The following is a 15,572-nucleotide window of genomic DNA, read 5'->3' on the forward strand; positions in this document are numbered from 1 at the left end:
AACGGATGAGTAGGGGAGAATTCAGAAGAACGATATCTTACCTTCAAATCTCTTCTTTTGAATCATCCCCTAGATCCTGGGAGATGTTAAAAAGAAATTCAGAAGGAGGGGGATGCAAAGTATTATTGGTGGTGGAGATTGCAGGTGAAACATTGCCCACTTGAAACTTTGAAGATAAAAAAAAGGGAACAATTTAAAGTGTGCAGATGCTTGGGCAATAAGACATGTTTGCATCCAAACCACTACATATAGATTCAGGCTACCATAAGCAGCAAGGAAGGTGAGGCAACTGACAAAGGTGGCAAGGCTGACACACTTGACCCGAACGCTCGTCGGAAAGCTCTTATGGCTTGCACACAAGAGAACGTAAAAAGAACCACAGCGGCCAGCCAGGAGCCCAGAGGGAGATAGAAAGCTGCCTTATGTACCAAGTCAGACCCTCACTCCATCTAGCTCACTATTGCCTACACTGACCAGGGTTTCAAGTAGGAATCTCTCCCGGGAGATGACAGGGATTAAACCTGGGAAACTTCTGCATGCAGGATGGATGCTGTACCATTGATCTAAGGTCCTTCCCCTAAGGCCATGAAGACAATAGCAACTGGCATTTATCCAAGGAACCTAGATGTACCAGATGCATGGCTGGGCATCACTCATCCCTTTCAACGGGACTGATGGGAGAACTTCGGCTGGACTGTGTACCACGCTAAGGATAGGGGAGAGAAAGCACCATAGGACGGGGTGCTATCGGAATTTTCTGCCTTAGGCACCTAAATATCATGGGCTGATTCTGTGCATAACGGTAACTCCTCTTGCAGTCCGATTCTCCGTTATGGTGGCTTAGGATACGCTAAACGCAGCGGATTTCCCACGCTTTCAGCACTAGCTGCAGCGAGAGAAGCCAGAAGAGGAGTCCCAGATCCTGGCTGAGGATCTCGAACCAGGATAGCGGAACCAGACAACGACACTCGATTTATGTAGGTGAAGCAAGGAGAGGCGCCGGCTATGGGATGTTACCAGGATGAGACAGGACGACGCGGAGCAGAAACCGGACCGGGAAGGGGGAGGGTGGCTATACAGCCAAGTTGCGCCGAGGCGGGGACCGGGAGCAGAGAGCGACACTCCGGAGCCGACGGCGCCGCGCTTTCAAACCCCGGATCATGGGTTGTGCGCGCGGTTTTCCGCAGCAAGCGCGTAAGGCGGGACCCGAATGCAGGCGAGAGACGGAGGGCCGCTCCGCGCGTCGCGAAAACCTCTCTACCCGGCAAGCAGAACAGAACGCGCAACCCGCGTGCAGAGCGTCGCGTGTGATGGCGGCGACACGCGCGTCTGGTGTCGCCCGGAGGTTCTGCTGGATTTCGACCCCTTCCCTTTCTGCGGCCGCCTTTGCCTGCGCAAACCCTTCCCTTCCCTGCGTTGCATGCATCGAGACCGCGCCTGCACCTGATGGCGGCCCGGGCGCGGCGCAATTACCGTGGGGGCGGTGAGGCGGCTGATGCTCTCGCCCAGCGAGTCCAGGTTGACCCTTCTCCGGCGAGGAGCCCTCCGGGAGCCCGAGGGGGCTGCCGAGACCGCGGCTGGCCCCGCCGCCGCCGCTGCTGCCGCCTCTAACGGGGGGGCTGCGGCGGCGACGGGGGTGGTGGCCCCGGACTGCGAAGGGGGGCTCCGGCTGCCGTTCCACAGCAGCCTGGCCACGGGACATTCGCCTTCCTCCTCCGGGCTGGTCTCCAGGTAGTCCGAGCCGAGCGAGCTGAAGGATTCCGACGAGATCTTGCGCCGGGACATGCTGCGTGGCGTCTGCTCCTGCTGCTTGGCCAGGGGGGCATCAGATGGCGAGCAGCTCCGGCGAGGCGCGGCGGCAGCGGCGGCCAGGGAGTCCCGCAGGGCTGGCGATCGCGCGGGTGGTCATTGCTCGGGAGGGCGCCGAGATCCCTCTCTCGCTGCCCCTGCCTGCCTTCCTCGCTCGCGTCCACATGCGCTGCCTTGCTTGCAGCCGGGAGGATTTAAAGGAGACGCCTCCGTCCGCCGCCCACCTCCTCCTCCTGCGTGGATCTGCCAACCGCCCCCCACTCGCCCGCCCGCCTGCCCGCCCCTCTCCTCTCGCCGCCGCCGCCGCCGCTGCCTTCCCCGCTCGCTCCTCCTTCTCTCGCCTCCGCCGGCGTCACGTGCGCGCAACGCGGAAGGCGCGCCTCGCCCACCGCCAGATTTAAACGAGGACGCGGGGGAAAGCATGCCATGGCAGGACCCTGGCAATCTCAGTTTAGTATTGCCTCCCGTCTGATCCTCGGATCTCCACATTTCCACATCTCTTTGGGTTTTTGATTTTTTGGAAAAAGCAAGAACCCAGCCCCAAAGCAAAGGGGAGCAGGTGGGATACCGAGTCCCTCTAGTTTCAAGATTGTCCGCGCTGGCTGGTAGCGGCTCTCCAAAGCAGCCCGGGGTTTAGGCGCGAGGCAGTCGAGCAGGGCCGGCCCAAGACGTTTTCGCACCTGAGTGGAAAAGCGAAATTGGTGGCGCCGCCGCCCCTTGCCTGGGAAGAAAAGGCGAGTGAAGATCTCCATCAGGAATGAAAGGGGAATAAAGATCTGCATTATGGGGAACACGTGTGGGAGGCAGGGGTGCCAACTTGAGTAATGGTAATGGGGCGTGATCTAAACATTCCATTTCACATGTAAAATCTCAAACTGAAGTCCAGACTGTTTGCCCATCTAGCCCGGTATTGTCTAGGCTGACTGGCAGCAGCTCTCCTGTCTGCTACCTGAGCTTTCATCTTCTCTAGAGATTTCAGGTGTTGGAGATCACATCTTACACATGCAAAGCATATGCGTCTCCACCCCCATCGTTCAGCCCGGACACTGAGGTCCAGCTCCGAGGGCCTTCTGGCGGTTCCCTCTCTGCGAAAAGTGAGGTTACAGGGAACCAGGCAGAGGGCCTTCTCGGTAGTGGTGCCCGCCCTGTGGAACGTCCTCCCATCAGATGTCAAGGAAATGAACAACTATCAGACTTTGAGAAGACATCTGAAGGCAGCCCTGTTTAGGGAAGTTTTAAATGTTTGATGGTTTATTGTGCTTGTAATTCTGTTGGGAGCAGCCCAAAGTGGCTGGGGAAACCCAGCCAGATGGGTGAGGTATAAATATTATTATTATTATTATTATTATTATTATTATTATTATTATTCAGCACCTCTGAAATATATTATCTCCCTAATGTGCCATGTCACATCCAGCAATCTTGATGTTTCAGCTTGTCATACCACCACAGAGAACTTTCACATCACTTCAGACACAGGGCTTTACAATGGATGCAGCCGAGGTTCTCGCATTCAGCTGCCACCAGTCAAGTGATGTCCCTTGGTGACTGGGAGATGGATATGGGAATTGACTTTGCTGTGTTTGTTGTGAGTCAAAGTGATATAAAAAAGCCGTGTGTGTGTGTGTGTGTGTGTGTGTGTGGTTGTTTGTCTGTGACATGATGCAAGTCATCACTTTATGCTGCAGTAAATTAATGAGGAATGTGCATGTGTGAATCGGCCCCTAACCCCAACCTAATCTATCTCTCTCTTATTTTGGGCTGCATTAATCCTTGACTTAAGGAAATCAGCCCTGAGTGCTCACTAGAAGGACAGATCATGAAGCTGAGGCTCCAATACTTTGGCCACCTCATGAGAAGAGAAGAATCCCTGGAAAAGACCCTGATGTTGGGAAAGATGGAGGGCACAAGGAGAAGGGGACGACAGAGGACGAGATGGTTGGACAGTGTTCTCAAAGCTACCAGCATGAGTCTGACCAAACTGCAGGAGGCAGTGGAAGACAGAAGTGCCTGGTGTGCTCTGGTCCATGGGGTCACGAAGAGTCGGACATGACTAAATGACTAAACAACAACAACAATCCTTTACCAATATTCCAGGGGTGGGGGCATATACCAGCAGTGGGTGTGGCCGCTCCACAGTAACTCACATATGCCCTCATGTGACATACACAGGCATTCAACACTTCTCTGCTGATCTGTGTAGATTATGATGGCAATGGTGAATTGTTGAACTTATTGGTTGCTCACTACACAAAAAGGACCCCAAGTAAGTTACAAAAATGTTTAAGAGAATAAAGCATGAATAAAGAATACAAAATAATAATAATAATAATAATAATAATAATAATAATAGCATAATAATAACAGTTTGTGGAAAAAATCCACAGACAACAGCCAACCAAAGGGAGCAAATGTTTTGGCAGCAACAAACAATAAAAGCCAATGACTCATAGTCCTTCAAACACCAAAAGGAAAGAGGAAAGTTGGTGGTGAACGATGTTTGTGATGGCGCCTGGTGGACCTTAGTGGGGAGAGCAGTCCATAGATGCATTGCAAAAGGCCCTCAGGTCAGTTGAAGTTGGGACTTAGGAGCCAACACTGGAGCTACCAGAAAAATTGTTTGGGGGGCCCCCAAATGGGGTCAACCACCGATTGTCTACCTGGTTGGCATGGGCTCTATGTGTTGGTATTGCTAACATGTTCTGAGTAGACAAATCCACACTGATAAGTGGATCTGAGGTCCCTTGCAGTCAATGCACAAGTACAAAAAGCAGAAACACTAAGCAGTGGCATATTCTGTTAAGTTGTGGGTGAACATATCAGACGACACAGCGATTCTTCAAACAGCTCTTGTTTATTCACAGGTCAGAACAGAACAGAACTGAAGGGTTCCGCCAGCCTGCTTATATAGAGCTCCACTAGAACGCAACAGTAACCACTTTCTGTAACTATCCAATCACTTAACGTCACTTTCAATCCCTTATTTGCATATGTGGACCTGAGTGAAAACTATCTACAGTATCCCCCTGCTAGCTCAGGGTGAGAACTTCAGTACATAACATATTCCATAAGGAAAGGTTAGAAAATTTGGGTCTTCCTAATTTGGTGGGAAAAGCAACTAATCATGGCAGGCGTCATGGAGGTTTGTACAATCATGTACGGAGTAGAGAAGGCTAATATACAGCTACATTTTTTCTCTCTCCTTCCCTCATAACATTCAGACCTGTGGGGTTATTCAGAGAAACGTCCTTCCCGTTTTAATTAATGTTTTCTTTCCATATTTTAATATTTTAGTTGTATACCGTTTGAACTTGCTGTGAACTGCCCTGGGGGCTTTGTCAACTGAGTGGCCGACAAATGTTCTGAATAAATAAAATAAAGTTATTGGCAGGAGATTTAAGGCAGGCAAAAGGAAGCAACACATGTAATTAATTTATGGCACTGGCTGTCACAAGATGAGCTGGTGGCCACTAGATTAAATGGCTTTAAAAGGAGACTGGACAAATTTATATACAATAAGTATATGTATGGCTGTTAGTCGTGAGTCTGCTGAATTTGCAAAAATTTGTATTGAATAATTTGTCATCATCATTATTGCATTGATTACCACCTCTTCAGCAGGGTGGGCTACAACAATATAACATTCAGAATGAAAAACAGTTACAGACAATCACATGAATAGGGTGGGACTTGAAAACACACACCTCAGGTGTCAAACGTCAGAGTGAAAAGGTGTGTCTTCAGCATTCTCTGGAAGCTGTATAGTGAAGAAGTCAGAGCATGAGACTCTCAATTTCAGGGTCATGGGTTTGAACTCTACATTGGGCAAAAGATTCCTGCATTGCAGGGGGTTGGACTAGATGACCCTTGTGGTCCCTTCCAATTCTATGAGACACCTTTGTTAACTTTTTGTTGTGGAGCAAATGAATGTATGACAAAAGCAAATGAAATGAAACCACTCTATGCAATTCAGTGCCTCTGAATACCAGTTTGTGGCAAACCCACAAGCCTCTCCCATGACTGCTATCCTGCAGGACAGCAGCCATGGGAGAAGCTTGTGGGTTTCAGAGAAACATCTGGTTGGCCACTATGGGAAATAGGATGCTTGTGTTGGGATACTGCCGGGGAGATGGGGGCATCAGGCAGGCATCAGGCAGGCCCCCAGCTGGCTCCAGCCACTGGCCGGCAGCTGGTCTCCCTTGGAACAGCATCAAACAGCAACACGAGCCTCCGATACGTTTAGAGACCTGTGCACGCTCTGTCAGCAGAGTGTGTAAATCTCCTCACAGCAGAAGAGGCAGACAGAGAAATGTGTAAGCATAATGTACAGCATCTTATTCAGCATAGTTCAGGAACAAAGGAAAACATGTCTGCTTCCCTTCGTCTCTAGCAAAACAGCAGTAACACAAAAGCTATATACAAACGGAAGTTCCCAGCAGATCTGTGCTGGAAGTAAACAGGCATGTGACACCCAACAGTCATGCCTGTACCCTTTTAAGGTGGAACGGAACTATATCCTAACAACTTAGACCAGGAGTGGGGAAACTTTGGCCTTCCGTATGTTGCTCAACTACATCTCCCATTAGCCCTAGCGAGCATGGCTGGTGGACAGGGATCAAAGGCACTGAGGTACCCAATTTTAAGCACTTATATAACACCAGTAGCAGGTTACTGGCAGAGTAGGCACTGGCCTATGGGTCCCACAGCTTTTAGGAGCCCCATGACAACGGATCAAAATAATATTGATTTGATCCTGAAAGAAAATTCCAAAAAAGTATTAGGAAATAATTTGCAAGGCCCCAACCCTGGAGATTTTGACTGCCTAGGGGCCTCCACAGGGTTTAATTGAGAACTGCACAACACCCTGTGGACAGATAATGGTAATAGTCACCGATTCTCTTAACATCCAAAGCCGTCTTAAATATATTTGTGCAGCATCTCCGTTCCCCCACACTATGCATTTCCCAACTGCCGTGGGCATCTTCTTACAAAAGTACATGTGCAAATGGTTTGAGGTTCAGCAAAGCATTAGGACATGACAATCAAATAACACATTTCACAGGAGGGAGCGATGCTAACGGCTCCAGGTATTACTTTACTATTTATAGATTAATAATGTTAGTTAATTAGCAGGACTTAAGTACCGCTGTGGCTAAGGGAAAAAGCTGTGAACCGCAAACCCACCAGCTCCCATCTCACCTTGACCATCAATCTACTAGGAAGCTTTAAGCAAACTGCTCCCACTCAGCTTCATTCTCCCTACCCCAAACTGCAATATGGGGGGGGGGGGACTGACCTACCTTGCAGGATTGTTTAATGATTACTGAGGCAATAGATGTGGAGTTGTCTGAGCACTCCAAAGCATTGCATACATAAATACTGTTATTGCTAATCATATTATTATTGCTGTTGAACACAGTCCAAAGCATTACATAAGCTTAGCTCAGTTGGTTAGAGCATGCTGCTGGTAGCACTAAGGATGCAGGTTCACAAGAACTCCAGTAATAATAATAATTAGTAGCAACAGCTGCTGCAGCAGCAGCAATATTACATTTACGAATCACTTCCTGTTAAGCATCTCAAAGCATATTCACCTTACAATAAAAACCAAGGGTTTTCAAAGCTAGTCATACTCAGAGTAGAGCTATTGCAGTTAATTGACACGAATAGCTTAGGCTCGTTCATTTCAATGGGTCTACTTTGAGTAGGACACAACCCTATATACAAAACAACTGCATATTTAATAAAAGTTAATCCTCAGATAGCTCAGTCAGTAGAGCATGAGACTCTTAATCTCCGGGTCATGGGTTCGAGCCCCATGTTGTGTGAAAGATTCCTGCATCGCAGGGGGTTGGACAAGATCAGGGGTCAGCAAACTTTTTCAGCAGGGGGCCGGTCCACTGTCCCTCAGACCATGTGGTGGACTGGACTATATTTTGGAAAAAAAATATGAACGCATTCCTATGCCCCACAAATAAAAGGACACATTCTACTCATGTAAAAACACGCTGATTCCCAGACCGTCTGCGAGCGGGATCTAGAAGGTGATTGGGCCGCATCCGGCCCCCGGGCCTTAGTTTGCCTACCCATGGACTAGATGATCCTTGTTGACCCTTCCAACACTACAGTTCTCTGATTCTATGATTATTGGACCATATGCAGCGAGAGGACAGGAAGCACAATCCATCAAAATCCCGTGGTAATATATAGAATGACTTTTTGGACTATAATATAGGACCATTATTTGAGCTACAAGAACAGTGTTGTTGTAAGTGTGATATAAAAAAAATTTGTGTGAAGGAATTTTTAAAAAATAGTTAAAGCAATCACAGATATAAAACAATTAAAATGAAAAAATGAAAACAATTACATATATAAAAACAGTCAGGTATATAAAATGATTTTAAAAAAATATATGCCAAGTAGGCTATAAATCTCCGCTTTGAAGTCTTCTTGAAGGTCGTCAACAGGCACCAAAAAGACAATAAAAACAGCACCTGTCTGATATGTAACAGGATTCTGACTCCTCCTAGTTTGACTTACCAGAAGCAAAGGAAAGGGGAGAGAACAGAGGACTGTAACAAAATGCGACTCAGACAGCATGGCAGAAATGCTCCTTTCAAGAAGCGAAAGAATGCTGAGCAGTGCTTTGAAAGAGGATGACACCTTTAAAAACAATGAAAGGCAATCTTTCCAAATCCTCAGCCCTTTTCCTTTTCAACCCAGCCTACGCTTTCCTTTTTCAACCTCTTCCCAGCAGCTCATAGAAGTTGTGCTGACAACATCACATATTCCATCAAAGCCCCCACAGCCCCTAGAACACCTTTGGCTAATGTGATGCTTTAATTAGGGTTGCCAGAGGAAGAAAGGGGAAGGGATGGCAGATGGCGAGAAGCGTCACTTCGACGATTATTTGCTGAGAATAGAAACGAAAGCTCAAAAGCACATCCATTCACTCCAGCGCTGTTGGGGTGGGGGTGGGGGCTTATGGTCAGAAAGCGGCATTAAAAAACCACAACTTTAATGTAAGATTTCTAGCATGCTGGCTAGAAAGACTGTCCACTTTTCATAGATGGAGGGCAAGTAGTTTTGATTTCAGTTTTTTGATTCAGATGGAGACAGAAGCAGCTCGCCAGAGAGCATGGAGCTGCTATACTAGCTTCTCAGAAGGTGGGTCGTTACTCACTAGGAGGCGTAAGGAGAGGGGCAAGGCAACAGGGAGGTTAGCATGGTGCAAACACGGGCAGGAGCTAATCCAGCACACCATGCAAATCCCCCTCTCCCTCTCTCAGCAACCCACCTTTTCGGAAGCTAACACAGTTCTACTGCATTAAGCGAGCTGCTTCTGACAAACATACATTTGTCCTTATTTAAGGGAATCATAGAATTGTAGGGTTAGGAAGGACCCTCTGCAATGCAAGAATCTCAACATGTGGTCTCCCATCCAATTTGAAACCATACCGGGCCCTGCTTAGCTTTGAAAATGTGCTAGCAGTATTATTGTTGCACCACTAGGTGGTGGAAAAACATGGGATCAGTCCATATTTCTAAATTTGCTTCTATCCATGTAAATTAGCACATGCAATTTCTCTCTCACTTTCTCTGTGGTGAGGAATAATTGGCCACCCTAGCAAACCCCATGTTTTGCAGAAGTACCAAAATATTTAAGAAGGGAAAGCCTAGGTTGGGGGGCACCACATAAAATAGCCCAATGGGCATGATTTAGTATGTAGGGTGGCCCCAAAATGCTGCCTGGGGAAAGAAGGAGACAGGAAACCGATTGAGCGGGGAAATAATATGTATTGTTATAAGTATGGAGTATTGGGTGCGGGCCAGCACTATAAAACACTGGTTGCTTTACCATTTTCGTTGCCAACATTCGAGTCTCCCCTCCGACTTACTTAAGGACTCTTATAAATCCAGATGGTTCCAACACTTACACAGCAAAATCAGATCTATTGGTATTGACTTGGAACACTTGTTTAATTCAAGTGAGCAATATATTTATCGCAATATTCAAACCAGATTAAGGGCCATTGAAAAACAAAACATTCCATCAGCTGTAAATAAAATTTGCTTCCCCACGTTCTATGGTTTAAATACAACAGATAACAGGGTCACTTATATCTCAAAATTAATAATTCCAGTCCAATGCTTTATGATAGCCTGACTGAACATTTTCCCTTCAGCTTTTGTCAAGGGCAGATATTTAAACATCCCCAGAAATGACAGATATTGTGGATGTTCTTTGAATGTGCTGGACATTGTCTACTGTCCATTGTACAACCAGCTACACTAACATGTACTTTCCCCTTTTTTGGGTAGTCTAACATCACAACCCACTGAAAATATCAGATTCTATCTGTCTGACATTAACCTGGGAGTAACTGCAAGGGTGGCTGAGTTTTTTGCACAGAAGTGGCGCCTCTAGATACAGACTTTTCGGGGTACGTACAGATCCTTGGAACAAATTAAGTTTGTATCCGGAGGGTCCACTGTATATATTTTACATGGCTGGTTTTTTTTGCATATATTTTAAAATTTTATATATGGATGCTTTATGATCTTTTATGGTGGACACGACTAAACAACAACAACAACATTTATAATGCCTAATAAAGCTTTGGTGAAGTAAGTAAGTATTGTTATGAGTTCGGAGGAGAGGGTAGGCTGTCTGCCAAAACCCTTCTAACTCCTGGATCCACGAAGTGTTAAAACGGGTAGGCAACCAAAGGCCGGGGTCTGGATGCGGCCCAATTGCCTTCTCAATCCAGCCCATGGACGGTCCGGGAATCAGCATGTTTTTACATGAGTAGAATGTGTGCTTTTATTTAAAATGCATCTCTGGGTTATTTGTGGGGCATAGGAATTCGTTCATATTTTTTTCCAAAATGTAGTCCGGCCCACTACATGGTCTGAGGGACAGTGCACTGGCCCATGCCCGAAAAAGGTTGCTGACCCCTGTGTTAAAATATAAGCCAGGCTAGCTTCTTGTTGAGGTGATGGCCTGGGTGATGGGCCATTAAGGGAACAAAGAAGGGGGGCTGTGAAAGACAGCAAATGGTTAGTTAGAATTAAGACAAAACCAGGGTTGAGAATAGAGAATTTGGAGTGATATGAGCTAGAAGTAAAGCAGAAAGCTAGGAAACAAGGGAGGCAGAGGAATGTTTGATTTCTGTTTGAATCCAAGGCTGTGGCTATGGGAGAAGCAAGGCCCTCTTGGGGTGTTCATGTTGTGAACCGCTCAGGCTGTATATGTGTGTGTAAATAAACCATATAGCATAAAGACACCATGGTCTCCCCTGTGCCTCATTCCAAAGGAAACACGAACCCTGGGTAAGTGCCTGAAACCCCTGGAATATCACACCACTTTAAGATTGGGGTGACGTGCAACAGTATAATAACACTTTGTGCAAGTTACTAGATCTCAGGTTGGCCTTATCTCATGGGGTGGTTGAGAGGACCAGAGAGCATTAAGGGGGGGGGGCGGAGACTGAGTTGCAAATGAGATCAGTTACATAAAAATCTTACTCATGCCGAAATTCTCCACAGATGACAAATATGCGACTTGGAGATGTTCTGAATCAGCCTGAATGTTTTCTTCAAAGAATTGAAGAAGAACTGATGCTGTATGAGGCAATCTGGTGCCCTCAGGTGTTTTGGACTACCACTCCCATCAGCCATTGGGAGTAGTAAAAAACACCTGAGGGCAATGGGTTGGCGAAGGCTAGTATAGAGCTCTTTGCTGTTTAAGAGGTTTCCTGCCCAAAGCCTGAGGATACACAAAAGCCGGCAAGAACCAAACGCTCTACCTCAGTTTGCTTCTGCTTGAGCAAACAGGTTACTGAGGGTGCAGCCTGCTTTCTTTTCACAGCCCTCCTTATTATATTCCTGCAGTTGCTCCAGAAGAGGGACCATAATTGCTTCTGTCAGAAAAGGGCTGGTGATAAACACGGATCCATGTCCAGCAGCTTCTGCAAAAGAGCCAAACCCAGAGCATTTCCTTCTCTTCTACATCCCAGATGAACCTCTTTTCCTTGGCCTTTTGACACCTGAGCCATTTAAATATATGTAGGGCCCAGCCTATTCTCTTGACTGTAATCTGTTTTAACTGTGGGATGTAAAAACGTATTGCAGTCAAATACAACATTCCTACAATGCACATGCTGAGGAGAAAACTTGCTAGTTCCTCCTGAGCTGGGACAGACTTCCTTTGCATGTGACTTAATGTGGGTGTGGCCTGTTCTTGGACAGAGGAGCAAACGGCCTCCATGTTCTGCTCTTCTTCTCCTTTTTGTTTTCCTAAGATTTAGGAGAAGTGACTGCTGAGGTCACTTGAGACTATTTCCCTTATGGGATAATTCACATAGTTATATGTTGTTCTGTAAATTAACAAAACAACAAACAAACCTATGGTCACGTAAAGCATCCTCAATATACACACGAGACACAACCGGCTGTGTTCTTAGATAAATAAGGTATACTATTCATTGTATCAAATGTCAACAAAAGTAACTCATGGAAGTGTAACAACATTTCATGTGGATTGTTTGGACTTTATGAAGAGAAAGGTGGAGTAGGCACCATTACATGAATGGACCTTATGCATGAACTGACTAGAGAATGATCTGATCCACTGGGTCTTCTGCTTTGTTCATTTGTTGAACTTTATGAGTTACTTCTGTTGAAATTTGATACAATGAATAGTTTACTGTGTGTTTATTGAGTTCTGTAAATTAAGTCTGCCTTCAGGGATCTTATTGTGAACTGGATGACTGTAAGTAAACTAGTTTTATGTTAACTTTAATCAGATGGTCGTGTCTATTCTTTTAGGAGGGATATAAAAAGGGAAACCAGGAATCCTAAATAGTGAGGCTCAGATGAGCCCGCAACTAGCTAACCACTGTGTAATTTAAAAGGGGGATTGTTTAACAACTCTGCTAAGTTATAGAACTATCTGACGCAAGTTAGGAAGGATATAATAAAATAATATATCCTCTCCTGCCTCCCTAAACACCACCACATTAACTGCTCTTGATAGTGTGTTTTTAAATCGTTGTAATTTGCCCTGAGACCTTATGGCCAGAAAGATTAGGAAGAAGAATCTGGACGAAATTGCAGTAAATTGTATGGGAGATTCAGAGGTCTAAATAGGAAAACATTGTATGCTGTGTGGAGTCCCAAAATTTACACGTGCAGCTGCATTTTTATTATTTTGATGGCTAGGCAGCGGCTCTGCTTTTTATATATAGTTAAATAGGTATTTCTTTTCCTGACAATGCTTGTATAGATTTGCCATGGTCTTTCGCTAGTACAATAAAGCTTATTTACTTACTTATGGAGAAGGGTGGGTAATAAAGTATTATTCTTATTTATTAAAAAATAATAATGCTGCAACACTCCTAAGTTTCCAGGTTCCTTCTACCTTCTTGATGGCATAGATCAGCTATGGGAGACTACAAGTCTATGTGCTGTTGCCATAAAAATTGTTATTATTATTATTATTATTATTATTATTATTAATATTAATAATAATAAAGCATGTTTTATTGAAATACGTTACCTTGAATACTATACCTGTCAGTGAAGGTGTAATCGCTCTTCTGTGATCCCTTTCCAAAGCTAACATACTTATGCCCTTGCTCTTTTTTGCAAGAGTACAGAATGACCTGATGTTTTTACTTCAGTTTTTGAGGTCACCACTCCCTTCTTCAAGCCACATTAAGGCATTCAACAAGCTTCTAAGAGATTGCAAACCACAAGTGCGTTCCTTAAGAATTTAAAGAATTTAGGTAAACTGCCTGCCAAATGTAACTGTGTGCAATGCAAGGTGTTCCACAGGGCAGGCGCCACCAACGAGAAGGCCCTCTGCCTGGTTCCCTGTAACTTGGCTTCTCGCAGGGAGAGATAAGCCAGAAGGCCCTCAGCACTGGACCTCAGTATCCGGGAACGATGGGGGTGGAGATGCTCCTTCAGGTATACTGGGCCGAGGCCATTTAGGGCTTTAAAGGTCAGCACCAACATTTTGAATTGTGCTCGGAAACGTACTGGGAGCCAATGTGATATGGTCTCAGTGGCCCTCCCAGTCACCAGTCTAGCTGCCGCATTCTGGATTAGTTGTAGTTTCTGGGTCACCTTCAAAGGTAGCCCCACGGAGAGCACATGGCAGTAGTCCAAGTGGGAGATAACAATTGGGGAGAGTGCTGTTGTGCTCACGTCTTGATAAACATCAAACATTAAAAACTTCCCTAAACAGGGGCTGCCTTCAGATGTCTTCTCAAAGTCTGATAGTTGTTTATTTCCTTGACATCTGATGGGAGGGCGTTCCACAGGGTGGGCGCCACTACCAAGAAGGCCCTCTGCCTGGTTCCCTGTAACTTTGCTTCTCGCAGTGAGGAAACTGCCAGAAAGCCCTCGGAGCTGGACCTCAGTGTCTGGGCTGAACGATGGGGGTGGAGACTCTCCTTCAGGTATACTGGTTTTAAATGGTGACTGGACCCACAAGTCTTCATCCATCTGTATAGGATGTCATTAAACCTTTGAGATCAGGTTTGAAAGGCCAAAGAGTGAAATTTAAGCTCTGATATATGTACCTTCCTGTTAGGGGTCATGGACTGGGGTCAACTATATGGAATGGGTGTGCTTGGTGAGTCATTAGATGTTTTCTTGTAGGTAGAGTGTTAGAAGTAGCACGAAAACGTATGCTTGAATTAAGGCGACAGCTATTTCTAAGCAGGTTAATAAAATTAATGTAATAAGAGTTATTGATGCAGTTAAGGTTATACTGTTTATAAGGGCCAATACAGCTGTCGAGGTAAGTTGAATTAGTAAATGTCCGGCTGTTAGGTTAGCTGTTAGACGCACGCCTAGTGCGATAGGACGAATAACAGAGGCAAATTATGACTGACAGTGGAGTGAATTGCTGCTTTGCAGACTACCTACTGCCATTCGATCAGAACCCTTTCCCTCATAATGCTAGATAAAGCAGCAAGAATATATAACACTTGCATTCATAAGCGTGGAAGTAAGAAGCAGAGTGGGTTGCACTGGGGAAAGGGACGGTGTTGATCTAAGATATGAACTAGGTTTGTCAGCAGCTGATATATTTTTTTTACACAATATCCGTGCTATGAAATAGTCTGTACTGTGCATTTGAATTATGAATTGGATACCTGGCTATCTCAATTTATTTTTGGTATACAATCTCAAAATCCCTGCAGTGCTTTTCATTACTCTCGCTTGGCTTTTCTTCTTCCTTAGATAGCATCATGTTCCCCCTTCAGATGATGACAGTTGACTACATTTTAGGAGTCAACATGATGAGTGACAACGTATCTGAAATGTTTTCTAAAATGCAGTTTTATTGGATCAATTTTTTTATTATTATTATTCAGCAGAAGGGAGAAGGAACTGGGTAAACCAGGCTGTCAAGTTGGTGGTGTGAAACTCTATAGGGGATTGATGTGATTTGGTTATTTTGTATATTCTCTACACTGCCCTGCGATTCTATGTAATGAAGGGCAGTCTAAAAGTGCCTAAAATATCAATTATTATTTATATCCATTGTATCCAATGGTAATTCTGATCAGAGTAGACCCTTTGAACTTAATGGACATGGGGAACTTAGCTCAACCAATTCCAGCCAGACTCCTCTGAGTATTATTAGTTAGACTTGTCAGTTACTTTTTACCTGGTGCTCTGCAGGCTACTTACAACACCTTTCAAAACATTAACTTAAATATATTATGGCATCAAAACAAACC

General features: G+C 45.3%; 1 protein-coding gene across 1 annotated transcript in view; it reads right to left on the minus strand.

Annotated features, from left to right (window-relative positions):
* The window catches only part of GUCY1A2 (guanylate cyclase 1 soluble subunit alpha 2), a 145,021-nt gene extending 142,935 nt beyond the window's left edge, over positions 1-2,086 (minus strand). The window contains exon 1 of the mRNA XM_053385738.1: positions 1,474-2,086. Within this exon, the coding sequence (XP_053241713.1) occupies positions 1,474-1,785 (312 nt within the window). The 5' untranslated portion in view covers positions 1,786-2,086. The remainder of the gene's footprint in view (positions 1-1,473) is intronic.
* Positions 2,087-15,572: the final 13,486 nt, after the last annotated feature.

This window comes from Podarcis raffonei, chromosome 4 (assembly GCF_027172205.1).
Source record: "Podarcis raffonei isolate rPodRaf1 chromosome 4, rPodRaf1.pri, whole genome shotgun sequence".
Taxonomy (NCBI): Eukaryota; Metazoa; Chordata; class Lepidosauria; order Squamata; family Lacertidae; genus Podarcis; species Podarcis raffonei.